At 36.2% G+C, this 17631-nt stretch overlaps 1 protein-coding gene across 1 annotated transcript in view; it reads right to left on the reverse strand.

Moving 5' to 3' along the window:
* Nucleotides 1-17631, reverse strand: part of GPC6 (glypican 6) — a 701587-nt gene that overhangs the window by 187713 nt on the left and 496243 nt on the right. Inside the window, exon 4 of the mRNA XM_042839058.1 lies at nucleotides 6606-6771. Within this exon, the coding sequence (XP_042694992.1) occupies nucleotides 6606-6771 (166 nt within the window). The remainder of the gene's footprint in view (nucleotides 1-6605; nucleotides 6772-17631) is intronic.

The following is a 17631-nucleotide window of genomic DNA, read 5'->3' on the forward strand; positions in this document are numbered from 1 at the left end:
AAGGAATGAAAATGGAACTAAAAAGTCATCACTTGTGTCTTTGTAAAATCTTTTAAACTAATTTTTTGATAGTTCTGATCCGCGCTATTATTTCCAACTGTTATTTCTGCTCTAGAACATAAATGATGCAGTCAAATTAGGGCTCTCTTGTGCCTGGTGTAAATGCTGAGTGACTTTAATTCCTTCAAGCTTGAGAAACTTTTCTTCCTAATTCAGATATCACACAATTCAGGCATACTGCATGTGGGTGGAAAATTCAGAAAGCTGGAAATACCAGATTTGATCCAGTATTTGTAAAAGCCACGTGGCACGATGATGGGTGATGTCTTTCACACACAGTAATATATTTCTATCCTTTAACATAAGGTGGCATAATCATTCAGTATAGTTCATTTCCTTAAGTTCAGTTAAAGCTAGGGAGCCAAATAAGTCTGCTGCTATCCTTAAACTAATCTGCGTTTTCAAATATCCATGGCATCTTGTCAGCAGTCAGTTTTTGAGAGTTACTCTGAGTGATGCTATTAGCATCCTTCCACGACACATCCTCCTGGTAAAGCACTACTGATGGTGCCGACAAGCTGGAAGATCAAGACAGATGAGCCCCAGCCCTCCCAAAGCTGTAACTGGAGCAGACAATCCCCTTAGCCACACTGGAGGGAAACCTCCTCCTTTAGTGACACATTCTAAAGAGAACATACATGGCACTGAATGCTGTGAGCTGCTGCAGGAAACTGTATTGTCTCAGTGGGGAAGTTCAGAGGTTTAGCAGGGTAAGTAGAGTTTAAGAAGTAGGTAAGTGCTGATGCCATTTGCATGCTGCTGGAAGTCCCACAGCTTCAGAAGGCTGCTCTCAGACTGAATTCATTATCATCTTAGTAATTCCATGCCCAGGTTGTCTATCCTTTATATTTCTGAGTGAAGAGAAACAATGGAGAAGAAGATAATAATTTCCTGCTCCTGTGCATCGTCATTTTGCTCAGTGAATAATGATCCTCACTTTATTTCAGGGATGCTCCTATGTAATATGCCTAAATACTAGCCATAGGCAGTGTTAAAGACAGTGAAAGTATGGAATCATGGAGACTGGTGCTTATTAGAGGACTTTAAAATAATAATGCTGTAATATTTTAATTAGATATTATAGGTTGGGCTTACTGTTTAGCTGTATATTTTTACCCCAAACTGTGATAACTATTTATTGATGTTAAAACTTTTAACAGCACTGCTAATTCCTTTTCATAGGGCTGCTTATGCACTGTGGAGACTATTGGGCTTGAAGGAAACATTTTTTTTTCTCCATAAAGAACATTAGAATTACATCCACAAATCCGGTTGTCCACAACTTTTTAAGGAACTGCATTTTCTACCTGCATTTTCACAAAAATTTTCTACCAATTTCCCCTCGCTTTAGGGGAAGATAAGCTAAAGTGGGAAAAAAATTGAAACTACAGATTCCATTTTTTAAAAATTTATTATTGGGATTGGGCTCCACAACCTCGGCAGTCCTCCACCAAACCTTGCCTAAGGGAGTAGTTATCAGTGTATAACAATAGCTGCTGCAGTATACATGGACAGGAGAATTAAAGAAAATTTTAGGCTTGATAGGTTTAGATCTGTAGGCTGCTTTAATTATGAACGCTATTAGTTTTCATACAAAATTTTAATGCTTTCTTTCATGTATTCATTCTATGACCATGGAACAAAAATACAAGAATTTTTACCAGAAACTCTGAATTTGGAGCAGTGGCACTGTAGGGCTGCAAGAATCTTCTGTAGGGCATTCATGGAAGGAAGTATATCACTTATTTTTTTCTCCCTGTGTCCTTGAGAGAAGCTAACATATAATAAATATCACAGCACACATTCATACAGTGATTGCAGAGGAGACCATCAGAGAGAAGAAATCTAAGGGCCAGGTAACCAGGGTTGCCAACATCTTTGTTTTAGTTCTTACTTACCGTGATCAAGCAGGAGCAAGAATTTTTCCTACTGATTTTTTTTTCATGAGCCAAAGTGATTCTCAAAGAGCACAATAATAAATCAGTAATGGGAAACAGATCTGGGTGGTCTTTTGAAGCTTTAATAGGAAAATATTTATCTTTGTGCTTGCACATGGAATGGAGAAAACAGAGTCCTGAGGGCTTTTGTAAGCAGTAAATAAAACTGATTGCATATTTTCATCACTCTAAAGCTTTCATTAGGAGTAAGTAGTTAAGGTTTTGATGGGGAATTTTACTTAAAATAATTGAATTGCTATAACTGAGATTGCATGGTATGCTCAATCTCAAGAGGTCTCCTAAGGTAAGTGTCTGAGTCATACCAGTGGGAAGAAAACAGAGGGATTCCTAAAACACAGCAATGGATAGGTTTATTAGAAGTGCAGCACTGCAGCAGTGATGGTAAGCGAAATATCTTCAAGACTGGCAGGAGAAGCTTTGGATGAAACCTTGCAGATACAATTTTCTCCTGTGGCTGAAAGAACCAGCAAGACACTGACAGTAAGAGTGGCTCTGGTTTTCAGAGCTGGATGGCAGATTTACTGGCCTTCAAAGCTAGAAATTGGGCATATCACAGCCTGCTCTGCCTTGCTCCACTACTTTTGAAATATGGAATACATCAGCAACAAAACCACTTGCTCTCAAGCTGTGACCACAACCAAGCACAGGTGCCCCGCAGCTCCTATTCACGGACAAACATGTGGTCCAGAACACTGGGAAGAAAGAATCACAGCATCTCTGTTATAGCTCAGCTCCTGAGGGGTTTACACCAATGTCCTTCCTTCTAAACACAGCAGCAAAGTCAAGCATGCATGATTTACTGTTGAATGGTTCTATAAAAAAAAATATTTCACTTGTAATTTCTGCTGCTATAAATAGCCACGTGGTGACAAACCTCCATGGACTGCAGCAAAGCAAACACAATCTACTCAGGCATTACGCTAGTGTACACTGGCACTAAATGCAGTAACAGAGCATTTATAATTTATTTTAGATGCCCACAACAGAAGCTCAAGCAGAGTCATTGTGATTACAGCAGTTACCTGGATTTTCACCCTTTTGCTGTGCTGAATTACATAAGGAGAATCGAATTTGGCTCATGGTCTTTCTTGGCACTCAAGTTTAGCATCATCTACATTTTTATCTTAAGACAGAAGGAAGTGAAACCCGCTGCTGTTTCACCCGCTGGATGAAGGGAATCCAGCAGAAACCAAATGGTTTATGGCCACCCTGCCATTCTGAGCGATCATTGACTCAGTTGATGCAGATTCCTACATACATGGAAATCACCTTTCTGCAGATGTTGCTTCTGAAACTGAATGAGGGTTCAAAGGGAAAGCGTGGTGCCCACTAAGGGGAGCTAGTTCCTCAGCTACTTGAGATGCAGAGAAATTGAAGGCAATCAGACAACCAACTGTTGAGCAAGACAGAAATGGGGACTGAAAAACAGGGCTGCTGGTGAAGAGGAGTAACAGTCTTGCTAAAATTGAGCTTAATTCCCTAAGATAGTTAGGTTTAGCATATTTATAAGTGGGAATCTCTACATCTCTTTTGTGTTTCTGTGATGGAATGAATGCTGGGATTCTTGATCTTTGTCATTAATTGCTATAGCTCCATGGAGAGAAGCATAATTTTGACTGTATCCACTGGACCTGGAGAAATCCACTTTCTTCCATTCTGTGGAATCAGTTAGCTCCTCCCCTGAAGCAATCTCCTTCCTCAGCCGCGCATTTCCTCTACTCAGCCTTTTTATCTTTCCTTAGCTAACTTCGCCTGAGACTGGAGTAAAGAAGATTATGAGGGAGGGGTAGTTCATTGGCAAAACATCAGAAGCAAGCTTTGTCAAAATGCATATTTTTGAAGCAAATGTGGTTGATTTACCGCTTACATATTTTATATAGATACCTGGAAGTAGCAATGAATCATTACAGTTTAATGGTTATTAATGCCTATATCTTCCTTTCTGAGGCAAAATTCTGATTTTCATAGGAATTCTACTTGAGCAGGATGTGCTATATTTGGCTTTTATTGTGCAATAATGAAAACAACAAAATACAAAAGCCTGTAGTGAAATGTTATACAGAAAGTACACAGACCTTAAGGTGACACAAATAGGAAAAGTAAAATAAACTGTGTGTCATACTGTTGCAGCTGTTTCACCTCTTACCAATTTTCACAGTCTATAAAATCTTGGAAAGCACCAGATGTTTAGGGGAAGCTGTCCTACTCTGCCTAGCTTTGGAAGTGAATGTAAGATTTATTAGTGCTATATCAGTGCGATTTCAGTACTGGTTTTTGCATTTATAAACTAGGTGGAACATATAACACATTCCAATGTCAGAAAGCCCGTTTACTTTCCTCTGCTACTCCTCACTTGTAGATTTTGGTGTTGCTGAACAATTAAAGTAACTGCAGAACAATACCAGAACATGCTTTCCAGACGATACTATTTGCTATGTTACTGACAAACACAAAGCTTTCTCCAAGTCCTAACTTTAGCCAAAACAACCTTCCAGTCCACTGATTATAAGCTATGCAAACCTATTCTGTTGTGCATGAATATGCACTACTATTTAGGATTCCTGCCTACGCATAAACTGTTGGTGCACAAAATTATTATTTTTTTTTCCGAGTGCATGGTTCCTCACATTGGAACAGGAATAAAAACTGCTCATGCATACTTTCCAATCTCTCATAGCTCAGTGGTGCTGTAAAGTGCTGCCATTCGTTTTAATTCAGTGAGAAGAAGTTTTGTTGTGTTTAGTACTAGAGAACTGCATGTGTTATTAGAAAGCCTCTGACAGCTGTCAGAATCAGAGATAACTTGCTGGATTTCAATCTTCCATAAAGGAAGGACTGAGGACCCTCATCCCCAGCAAAGCTGTCAGGGTTCTCACAAAGTGGGATAAAACAGAATACCTTTTCCATACACAGGGAGATCTCTATCTCTCCTCTAAACCATCTCCCATCAATTTGTACAGGGAAAGTTGCATAGGTAGAAGAGAGAGAAAATATGTCTTGATGTATCAGTGCTTTATACTGTCTTGTCATCACTGACATGAAGGGATAATTGCTTAGCAGTTTGCCTTGCCTTGAGGAAGCACTTGATGTTTTACATGGTATTTAATAAATTAGCACAGTATTTTAACAAAATGTACTAGCTTTCATGCAGCTTTGCTTTTCTGAGAGCAGGAACAATGAAAATGTGAAATACATTGATGAAGACAAGGGCTTTGCATCAAAGACTGAAAGTCTGAAGCTGGAAGCATTTCCACATTTCTGAGCACAAAACTTACCCTGCCCAAATCTTTCAGTGGATTCAAAGCACCAGAAAAGGAAATCTCTTAAGGCCTGAGATCTTACCTTCCAGCTTTTGATTTGAACAGGTGCTTACTTTAACAGAAACTCCACTATATATTTAGTTACAACGTTTTTTTTCATAAAAGCCTACATTGTGTGATCACAATTAGTGACGATTTAGGTCTTGCATACTCTTTAAGTTCAAAGGGAAAGTAGCTTTTTCTGTCTTTAACAGGTGGGCATTTATTTCCTATCTACTCTTATTTAGCTTTCAGGTGATGAACTGCCTCTTCCCTCTGTATGGGTTTCCCCCATGCAGCACTTCTTCCTGTGGTAGTTTCCTTTACCAGAACAAAGGACTGAGAAGGCATGCCTATTTGTATCAGTTTTATAATTGCTATTTGCATTTTTGCTTATGCTGTTTTTGTAGCACACTTGATAGTCTTTGCCATTTTGCTTACTCTGATCCATTTTTCATCCTGTTTTCTTCTCTCTATCCATCTCATACCACCACTGTGCTGAATAAGGTGAAAATGCATGTGTGAGTCAGAGTCATGCTTTCAAAGTCACATTGATCAGTGGGGTTTGAAATTAGGCAGAGATTGCTGATATTTTGTCTTACAAAAGAAGAAAATAGTATTTTCCTTAAGTACAATAAAGTTTATCCCATTTTTCCAAATGATTTTTTTCCCCCCAGATTCAGTTTTGCCTAGGATGTTTACAAAGGTTTGATATATAGCTATATACTATATAGTTATAACTATATATATAAGCTGGTTCTGTTCTTTCTATATTATCATATTATTATCGTATCATATGTTTAATACTTCCTGCTCAGCACACTAGAAGAGGGACATTAGCACATTTTAACTGGGAACAGGGAATTAATAATTTCTCATGTATGTAACATTTTAAGTTATATATACTATATACTATCAGAATTAAGAAAAGAGCTGTTGCAATTTATGTTGAATAGATGTTATACAATGCTACTATCTTTCAACTTGTAAGAGCCTATTTTGGCCTTGTTAAGCTTGTTATCATTTCCTCAACCAAAGTTTTCTAATATTTCACATATTGTGCACAACTTACATCAGAACTCATAACACCACACAATTCCTTTTGAAATATGAAATATGAAATGTGACTTGCTCTGGGATGGAAGTGTCATTTCCTACTAGAAATTGAGATGCATCTGCAGTTGTTTCATTGCAAGTATTGACCAACAGCATCTTCCAACTTTGCAGAACTCTGCAGATCTTTGCTATTACCAGTATTTCCTTCCACTAATATTTAAACTCTTCTTACCTATGAACAGATTCCACTCAGTATCCAAATCAGCCTGATTTGCTAGGCAGCCCTTCATTACATTGAGGCAATAGTTGTTGCAAGGTTTCACAGTGGGAAGTCCTCTGCAGTAAGGGCAGTACAACATCTTCATTAACGCCCGGATGCACCCTGGGGTGGGACTGACCTGCAGAGTTTGAAGGGGGGAAAGAAAAAGAAAAAGGAGGAAATCAATCTCCTGTTCTGTGAATGCTGGGGTAGCTGAGATTATGCCTCTCAAGCAATAAGCGTAGAAGGGGCAATCTGTGAGAAAAATCTCAACCCTTAACAACACCCTACTATGATGCTAAACAATTCCTACTCATTGTCTTCATCAACTACAGCCGCAGTGACTTTCAGGAATGCAAAAAAATCAACAATCCCCTCCTGATGGCAGCACTTTCTGCCCCAGCCCTCCCACATGAAATCTATTGGAACTAAAGGAAAAAAAGCCAGGAAGTAAGTTGGGCAGAAACTGACCGATCCTAACCAGGAGGATCCTGAGGATTTGCTACACTCTTCTCACTCAGGCTAGAACTGCCAGTCACACTGGATGAGATTCTCCTCTTCATTAAAGTGCAGTAAATCCAAGATAATTCCAAGATAATTTCTATCAAATTATTCAGAAATGCATCATGAAAAAGGGATATCATCCTGTTCTCACACAAAAAACACTCTTCTAACACTCTTCTATTTTCTCAGGCAAATTCATAAAGAGATCAGTCTTTTTTTTTTTTTTTTTTTTTAATTTAATGTATGGTTTTCTCTTTCAGTATCTTGAGCAACAAAAAAGCATTTTATTGACAACAGCCTAACGCACTTCACGTTAAGCATCAATATGGCAGAACGTGGCTGCACTTGTTGAACTTAGAACTGCCATCACAGCCAATGGAAAGACACCCCGTGAGTTTAGGGATTTCAGTCAAAATCATTAATGTGTGTACGGCTGACAGAAAGAAATAGTATGTAGCTATAAACTTTCATTTATATCTAATAGAGTTTTCACTAGAGTCATGGTTTTCCCGGAGATGGAGAATTAAGGTCAGAGAAAGATTTCTTTCATAAGGACCTCCTGCTATCTCTAATGATAGGATCTTTCCTGCCATCTTTTTTATCCATCAAATGCCAGGCATCCATTCAGTAATACCTTCTGTATCCAATTGGAGAGAAATAAATCTTTTTGGGGAAGTTTCTTTATCCCTTTTATTGTAGGGTAGGATAAATCTTCTTCTAGAGGACATTCACTGAATACTCCCTAAATACTCCATTCTTAGATTTAAACTGTCCAAATTGAGCACATTTGATAACCACTTAGTGTTCGTTGGATAAATATTATTTCCCTTACCCTCTCATTTCCTTATTTCTTTCATATCAGACTTAAAATTTTACATGCTACAATAATGTATGTTTTCAGGACTGAAACTCTATCTTGCATTAAAAGTGCACAATATTAGGTACTACTTGCAAAAGGTCTTGTCACAGTGCAGTGGAGCATATGTTTCCTGTGTCAGAGTGACAGTCTAGCACAGTGACAGAAGGGCTACAGGCTCCTCAGTGATTTGAGAATTTCTGAACAGGAAAGTGCAAAGAAATGGCATTCCTTTCACTCATTTTGTTGGCTTATGAGTAAATGCAACAGTTTAATATGAATTGCAACTATTTTTTTTTCTATAGTCATGGAAATTTGTGCTAAAAGAGAGCGTGAAAGCATGAATCTGACTTTGCAATATAGCAGCCTGTGCTAAACCGACTGATAGTTCAGTTCAGATAGTCTTTCTTCCACTTCTTCTTTTTTTTTTTTTTTTTTTTTTTTTTTTTCTTCTGGGATTTCTTTTCTTCTTTCTGGTACAGAATGTTTTCATCACACTGGACTTTTTTTTGGACAACTCTGCTAACAGTTAGAGCAGATGCTTCTGACTATGCTCAGAGGTGACTTTTGCCTCACTTTCCTAAAGAAATGCACTTTACTCACGCAACACTCAGATGAGGTGTGTAAAGGTATATTCGGCCATCTTGTCCTGATAACTTTAGAGCATGTTGGCCAATTTCAATCAAATTTGACCGAGGACTTCAAGTCTCAGTACAATAAGATCCTACAAGCTTTTGGAAAACAGCTGGGAGAAGAAAAGGAGATAGTCTCTGTTACTGCCTTTATTTAGGAAAAGGCTGAATCAGAAGGTCAGTTCCACAAGGAAATCAAAGAATACACATGGAGAATGATTCTGTGAATGTCCCAGCGGTTAAAAAAGCACTAAAAGTAGAAATTTAACATTATTAATCACCAGAAAATCCAAATACTAAGTATAAATCAAAGGAAGCATTATAATCATTATTTCCACTGCTCAGAACAACTTTCTGTGGTTACTTGCCTAGCTTTTTTTATCCATATACCCCCAAAACCTAGAACAGGCCCACTTTTATAAAAAGATTAGCAGTGAAAGGGGGATGTGAGTAAAATACAGAGCACTCAAAATTAGTTTGAAATTGCTGTTTATACTTTGTTGTATTTCTTCCAGTCGCCACTGAGAGTTTTATCAGCGAAGTTACTTTCATGTCTAAAATTGTGCTTCTTCCCCCTCCCAGAGTTCTTGTCAATGCAAAGTTGTTGACACCTGGTTGACCTCCTAAGTTCAGCTGAAATCCACATGTTCTCCCATCTATGTCTTCTCAAGCCCATGCTGGTACTTGTGCTGACATCCCTTATATTTGTGGGGTCTTAATCTTCTGTGAAAATATACTGGTGCTTTCATTCTTGAAAAGCATAACTAGAGAAATAAAAACAGTTCTGGTTTATATTATTGTATTTGTAACAACCAAATATCATAAATATTTACATGAGCTTTATTTTATCACAAATTTAATCAGGTACCAAATTTTTCTCTGCTAAAGGTCCTGATCATATCTCTGATATGCTAGCACAGGACCCTGAAAGTCAGTTAGAATATATATTTACAAGAGCTCAGTGAATTCTGAATTCTTTTTGCATTACAGGTCAGCTTTAATCAGAGCACTGTCTCATGGCATCCACTCCAAGGTAGCAAGGATAATTTCTTACCACACAAAAAGAATGAGCTGAACTCAAGCCTCTCAGATCTTGTCTGAATGTTTCAATATCCTTTGTATAAAATGGTGGCATCATCAACATCATTTTATAAGAAAGGAGGGTGCCCTGCTTTTTCTTTTTGAGAGAAAGCCATTTTAAAGAGAGGCCAAACTGTGACTTGAAGAAAAAAGCACCTGGAGAAAACTACAGCAGCCTTTGGTAGATTATAGAGACCTATATAAGCATCTCCTTGCTGATCATGCTGGATGTTGCAGATCTCTGTCTCAGAAGTTGCTATGCTGCTTAAATAAAATATCAGCTGATCACTCTGAGGCCAGGTAAAGGGTCTAGCTTACATTCAAGATGTTTATGGCTAGCACCTACAGGCCACATTCCATAATACTACATTGCATTTGGCACTACAGGCTCCCTTGGGTTCCACGTGGTGCCTGAATAAGTAAAATAAATATTTTTGTGTGGTTATTTTTCAGCTATGGAATAATAAGAGGCAGTACTGCAAGCAGTAGGATTAGCAATAAGCTAAATATAATGTTGCATGTTTTGAAGAAAGAGAGGAGGTTATTTCTATGATATTTAGATTACACTAGGAAGGAAAGAAGAGGACAACAACAGGACAAGTATCTTCTGGAACTGATCTCTATGAGGAAACTTCCTCTGAAAAGCACACAGGCCTCCCCATTGCATGGGGAGATCTAAAGCAGGCGGTCCAAAATCGATCCAGGAGGGTCTAGCAATTAAGCTGTGATCTGGTGAGTCTTGTTCTCAATGCTGCTCCATGTCTCCATCACCTACAGTACAAATGTACCTCCACATGACCATATTTTATTGTGGCAAAGGGAAAAATGAAGATGAATCATCTACTCTAGAGGCCTGAAGATTTTATGAATCCAGCCTCCAGTGAGCAGCCAAGTTTTGATTTTTTTTTTTTTTTGATTTTCAGCTTCAACCCTTTTTTTCCTATTACTTCATTTTCAGAGAATAGAATCAGCTTTTTCTCTTTCCTTAATGACAGCTCTCATGCATAACAAATTATCAAAATTTTCTCTAACAGTGTGAAATCTTGGTAAAAGAACAAACATAAAGAAATCAGCTTAGATTTTGAGAACACATGGAATCTGTATATTATTATAGAAAGTTGCTTTTCAACCAATCAGATTTCAACCAATCAGATTGGCTTGACACATTTTCTGATGGCAAATTGAAAGAAACATATTTTGAAAGCCTATTTCTCATGTTCGTCTTTCCATCTTAAAACAAACAAACAAAATCTCCAATATCAAACCAAAGAAACCCCACAGTATCTTTACTCAGAATCTCTCACACCTAAAAATATTTTTTCTGCAGACCAGTCAAATGAAAGACATTCATATCATTCAGAGGTATTTGAACCCTGCATTTGCTCAGGAAAACTGTTTATCAGCTTTAAATAATATTTGTTACTATAGGCTTTTATTTACTTATTTAGTCTTTTACAATGCATTGCAACTAATCATAGCAGAGAAATTTGCATGGACACCAAAGTTTAGAAATAAAAAGTCCTAAAATAAATCATTTTTTAAAAATCAATCAGAGCACATCAAATGACACTACTGGGAAAACCTCCATAGAGGAGTCATTAATTGTATATCATGTTTTCTCCCTGACTGACTAGGACATCTTCATTTTAGTATAAGCATACACAGATTGCAGCATGTCAGAAAAGTAACTATCAGAACTTTGACTGAGCCCAGTAGCATGTTACACAGCATTTTTAAACATATTTTGACAGCTTCATCTTTATCCAAACGTAAGTATATGCATACATGCAAAAAAAAACCAAACAACAACAACAAAAAAAACCCAACCAAAACCATAAAAACAAAACCATAAAAACAACTCCAAAACCACCAAAAAGCAAAATTCTAGAGGCCTTCATCACTGAACACTTGTTTTCCCCTTTCAGAAATTTTGGAAGTAATATTATTTCACCTAAAAGACAGAATTTGCAATCAAGAAAATATAAATAATTTAGGATAGAAGTTTTTTTTGGGGCATATCATGAAGTTGCATTCTCTCATAACACATTTTCAAAAATCACACTTTATTACGTACCTGATCTATTTTTATAATCAAGACTTGGCTTTATTGTGTACACAACTTAAATCTTTTTTTTTTTTTTTTCTGATATAAAAAGTTCAGAAAAACAGTTTAAAGAACCTTGAAAGGGTCAGAAAAACTGATATGCAGGTTCTCTACTTGTAGGAGATTTCTTACAGAAGTAACTGATATACGTTGTCTGGTGCTAGAGACATTCCTCCAAAGTAATATTGAATGTAGTCAGAGTATAAAGCCATACTTAAGTCCAGATCCTGTCATTTCTTGATGTATAATAAAATCTGTCAAGTTTGAGCAAAATTTATCAAAGCTGAGTACCACAACAGGCACACAACTCCTTCCAGCATTTCCTATGGAATCAGTCTCATCATGAAGCACATGGAGCCATTCCTGAACATGAAAACCTGAGGTGAAACTGCCAGCCAGCCCAGAAAGTAGATACTCATTTTTAAGTGCCTGTACACTAAATAATCTTTCCATCTTTAGGGAAGATGCCTGCATTTTATTTCAAACTGTATGAATGCTTTAACAATGTGGCTGCTGGATAAAAACTGGAAAGTTTTATTTCCTTTCCAGTTCAGTATTCAGGTTGAAGTAACAAACTTTGCCTTAAAGAAAGGCATTTTTACAAGGCAGTGAGGTATATTCCTGCTATTCCATGTAAGTGGATCATAGTTGGACAGAGTTTTAAAGTGAGTCATTGTCTTTAGCACTTGTTCCATTGGTTAGATCATTCATCTCCCCACTCAATAACGCAATGTCATGTGTCCTGTGCAGGCATGGTCCTCTGAGAAACTGAGGAATCTTTATGTCATTTTTTGTCTATGTAGCCTGCCTCCAACATAACAGTATAAATGGAAAAAATGAGCTGCGTTCAAGTACAATTTTGTTCCTAGCCTAATTGCTTCAAGAGACTCAACTAGGACTAGGGGGATAATAATGCAATGTTTATGCATGTTCCCAGGTCAGAGCCTAATGTTGTGTGCATTAGCATGTCTCAAACAACTCCTAGGGAAATGCAACTCCACTGAGACAAGTAGTCCTCCCATATTAATCCACCAAATGTTAATATATCTGTGGGCAACTTGATAGTCTAGTTTTAACATTTCCTGACCAAAAAAGTGTAACAGTATAATTCTACTATTTCCTACCCAAAATTATATACAAATTCAAATAAGACATAAGGAGAAATTAATGATGGTGCATTTCAGAAGAGAATGAAGACCAAAACTTTTAATTACTTTAATAATTGTTCTTTATTGTATTCAATAAACTAGAACTAAGGAAACATTATCTACTAACAAAAAAATTGTTTATGATCTCATGAAATAAGTTTCAAATTAACTGTAACTTCAATTAAGCATTTAGATTGATGTAGATGGGGTCAGGCTGATGTGTATAATGAGGTACACTTCATAGGTTGCACAGAACTGCCAGAACCTGTTAGATCACCTATCCTAAGAGGCACAGGTACTTTTTTCTTTCGTTTGATGTTTAATTAAATTCAGTATAAAAACTGAACATCAGTGCAGTTCACTCACTGCTTTACATCATTTATCTTTGACACTATCTTCTCAGCAGGATACAATTACTACCTATTGATTTCTATTATTTGTTTTTAAATAGGGGAAACAGATAAGGCTTAGCTACTAATGTTTTTGTTGTGGTTTTTCTTTCTTGTTTTTTGTTTTTTGTTTTTTTTTTTTCCTCTTTTCCTCCTTCTTTTCAAACTAGATTTGCTTACAGCTATACCCAAGTGATTCATTTTCTTCTTATTCACATTTTGTCTATTTTCACAAGCATTATATTACTGCTGATTTCACTTAATATTCTAGATATCAAACAAGTTATTTTTCAACAGATTTTAGTTGAAAATATGAACAGAATGTATCTAATTAGAGCAGCATATAAATATTCATAACATATTTGAATGTATTATTTAAGTGCTGTTTATTGTTTCAGTCTGGTTCTTCGATTCTAAGATCTGAGCTCACTGCTCATATGGTACAATCTGATATATAAATGGAAATAGTGCCTCAGCCATACTCATCTGGGAATTTATGTTGTAGAAGGTCACTTTGAAAATACTTGCTTATACCAATCAAAAGTTTCATTTAATACTGATCTCATAAATAAAAAATGCTATCTGCTGTTTTATCAGTTCATAGTATCCCAGATGACTGAAAGGTAGAAGAGCTGTTTTGAGGACTATGGCTTTGTATTAGCATCTTTGACTTTTGTGCTTGAATTATACCAAAATAGAAATAAAACAATCAACAATCAGTTGAACAGCTGCAAGATTCCTACAGTTCTTGGATATCATGTCTCAAGAACATGATAAGATTTAAAACATGCTAAACTTGATTTTAATAATTTCATATCTAATAAAATATTTTTTTTCCTAAAAAATATATCATTAAAAGTTCAACGTGTTCTGAAATTATTGAAAAAAGATTTAAAGTAAATAGCTAAACTCTAAAGTTTAATAACATAAAAAAGAAATTACATATATACTATATGATACAAATTGTGCAATATTAAGCACTGACTCCATTGCAACTCAGAGGAACCAAAGCTTTTTTAAAGAAATTCTTCTTTAAGATGCCCCTTACCATTATTCTTAATTTTTAAATTATAAGAAACTATATTTCCTTCCAACATTTATTAAAATATCGGCTATATTTCATACTTATTCATTTCAGTATATCTATAATTGTGTAACTGTATGTGCATAGTTCTGGAAGGCAGATAGATACCACCCTCCATCTTAAAGATGAAAAACTTAAACATAATAGGTAATTTTAATAGACATTTAGATGGATAAAATTGAGAAAGTTCTGCATTGGAAAATTTCAAAGCTGCTTATAAGTATCACTCTCATCAGTGTTTCACCTAAGTTATCAATATGTGTAGTTCTGAAACGGTTTGTAGAGAAATAAAGACTGTAAGTCTCATGAGGAAGTTGCACTTAAAATAGCAGATCACTATCGGAGACATGAATTGTGGAATTTCACAATTTTTCCGTGAAAGTCAAGGTCAAAAAATCATAAGGACAAAATGCTCAAATGCTTACTAAATTATGAGACTGAATATCTATATAAAGAGGAAAATAATACGTTTCCCTATTATTAGGGAGCTGAAAAGAATTGCATGTCAGTTTACTTGAACATGGAAAATCCAAATTTAGAAAGGTACTTGAAGAGTTATAGTCACAGGATATTTTGTAAACTGTTAATTATTTTTTCTCTCTTGTGTCACTTCTCAGTGGTGATTTAAAACTTTTTCTTTTTTTTAAAACTTAGTTTTTACAATCTGAAATGCTTGAATACTCATGTCTAGATATTAAAATGTTCTTCATAAATCCTGTTTTATATGTCAGAGGAATAATCAATTGCAAATGAACTAGGTGTAAAGATCATTGTTTGCTTACAAGGATCATTAAACCAGGAATTTCTTAGACTGAAAATAGTGCAGGTTGAGAAAATAGTTCAGGATACAAGGATTTACATCCCATGAGATATTACTGAGCTGAAAAATCTGCCCTCTAAATTGGAAAAATATTTTTCTTTCTCATCTACTGTGTGAACAAGCCCATGTTAAATAAAATTTGAGGTGTGGAATCCATTTTTCCAGCATTGTAAGGGCAAAGATAAGGTGACAAATCTTTGAAACAATTTCTTCCTTCCACTCCCAGGAGATGAAAAGTGTCTTGTTATACAGAAATAAGGAAAGAATCTCACAGCTGTAAAGCTTTTCAGATTCTACCTTCTCTTCTGGAACATGAACTTTAAGAAATTCTCTTAATGAAAAGCAGTACTTCTGCTTTCCTACTGTATCTCACTTGAAAGAGAGCATGATTATTTCTTCTGTGCTTGTGTAAAATGTATGTGGCTTCAGCTAGATAAGAAGGCCTTGGCTTAATAGGAAAGCAAGCACTAAATTTTCCAGGGTTGAAAACAGAACTGTGTAAGTCAAACTGGTAGAGGTCAGAAACAAAAACCACTTTAAATATTTTAGGAAAATGTTCAGACACAGATAATTACATGGTATAAGTCTGAACACGCACAATTATTTAAACAGAAAAAGTACAGTAAAGTCAACAAAAGCCATCTTGGTGTTTGAGCCAATAGAAATAAAATCAAGAATGCAGTTCGTAATTTATTCTTAATTTAACCATAATGCTGCAATTGAGCTTTGTCTCCAGAGAACAAGAGGAGGAGAAGATTAGCTGTAATTTGGTAGACAAAATGAAGCATTCGAACACTGACAGATTGGTAAGAAATATACTACTTGGTAATTTCTGTTCCCTTTCTGTGACCTGGACCTGTTCATGGCTGTGTTAGACCAATTGTCTGTCATCTTCTCTATTGCAGTTTTTATGTATATGGCATAAATATTGTTTACAGGGACCTGCACTGCAAGACAGCAGGGGGAGCAATGAAATTCCCCCAGTGACAAATCAGAGTTCAGTAATATTATCAGATGCCACTCAGAAGTCTAGGAGACTGATAGCACAGAGAAATAAACCCACAATACCAGAGAACGAACCAAAGCAAAATAGATTTAGATATCGCTCCGAGCAATAGGTTCAGAAATTCCCCAGAAACTTCTGTAATTTGGGGAGCAAAAAGAAAATACATAAAGTGTAGAACTTTAGAAGTGATCTTTAGTACTATTTTCTTGACTAGACAGCAATATCTAAATCTAACCTATGCTCCCAAGTTTATTTCTGATTCATTTCAACCTAATTTAATTCAATAATTTAATATAGGTGTGTGTTACTGTCTCTTGTGGTGCTATAAAAAGAGTAACTGTATAAATGTCTTCATGCACATGTCTCAAGAAATATGAATACATCTTTTCTTTCCAACAAAGACGGAGGATATTGCTGAGCAATGATGTGCAGTTGCCTTGCAGGACAGTCAGTCAGGAGAAGAATGAATTTGAAAGATACATTAAGAAAAGATGGTTTAAAAAAAAAAAAGAAAAGCCAGGTAAGATTCTGTATAATCAAGCAGAAATGGATTTGTGCTCACAATTTGTGCAACAATACTTCACGTCTTGCTCAGCAACAAATTACAAATTGAAGGGGTAGTCCTTGATAACCTGGAAATTGAACCCCTGGATAAACAGGAGTGAAAATTCTGAGAAAGAGTTGAGGTGAAAAAAGAAAATAGCTGCTACAGCAAAAGATAATGATCAAATCAAGAATTAGACACATTGTGCAGCAGTATCTGGATAAGAAAATGATGTGAAGAATGACCAAGTCAGTCCTATTTATAACAGCCAAGAAACTTGACATGCAGAATAAATTTCTGAGAGCAAAGTCTTGCTGACTACCATGATTCAGAGTGCAAAACAGAAAAGCATTTGAGAATAAAATCTATTTTCTCAAACAGAGAGAGAGCAGCAAAACTGTTCTGATCCCTCATAAGTACTATCAAGAACTCACAAAGAATTCTTGTTCAGTGTCCAGTGGCCTGTGAATTATTTTACTGACTTAAAAAGAGCATGAGGGTTGGTATAGAAGGCTGCGGGATGTCTTACTTGTGCAGTGTCAGCAAGAGCACACTAGCCCAGATGAGAAAGAAATAAATGAGGACATAATATTGACAGTCTTGGCCAGTGATAAGTTATGCAATGATTTGAGTTGACAGGTGACAACAGATTGACCCAATATGTTCCAGCTCTTTCCTGCTCTAAGATACGTGGAGTTCTGATGCAAAAGATATATTGAAGTTATTGGCCAGGTAACCAGGATCTGAATTTGTTGATAAAGGGAAAATCCTGGATACAGCTGGTAAGGACATGTATATTCCTTATAGATGCCTTCCTATATGACAGATGAGT

This window comes from Centrocercus urophasianus, unplaced genomic scaffold, assembly GCF_019232065.1.
Source record: "Centrocercus urophasianus isolate 14NV4802_14NV808 unplaced genomic scaffold, USGS_Curo_1.0 seq_9, whole genome shotgun sequence".
Taxonomy (NCBI): Eukaryota; Metazoa; Chordata; class Aves; order Galliformes; family Phasianidae; genus Centrocercus; species Centrocercus urophasianus.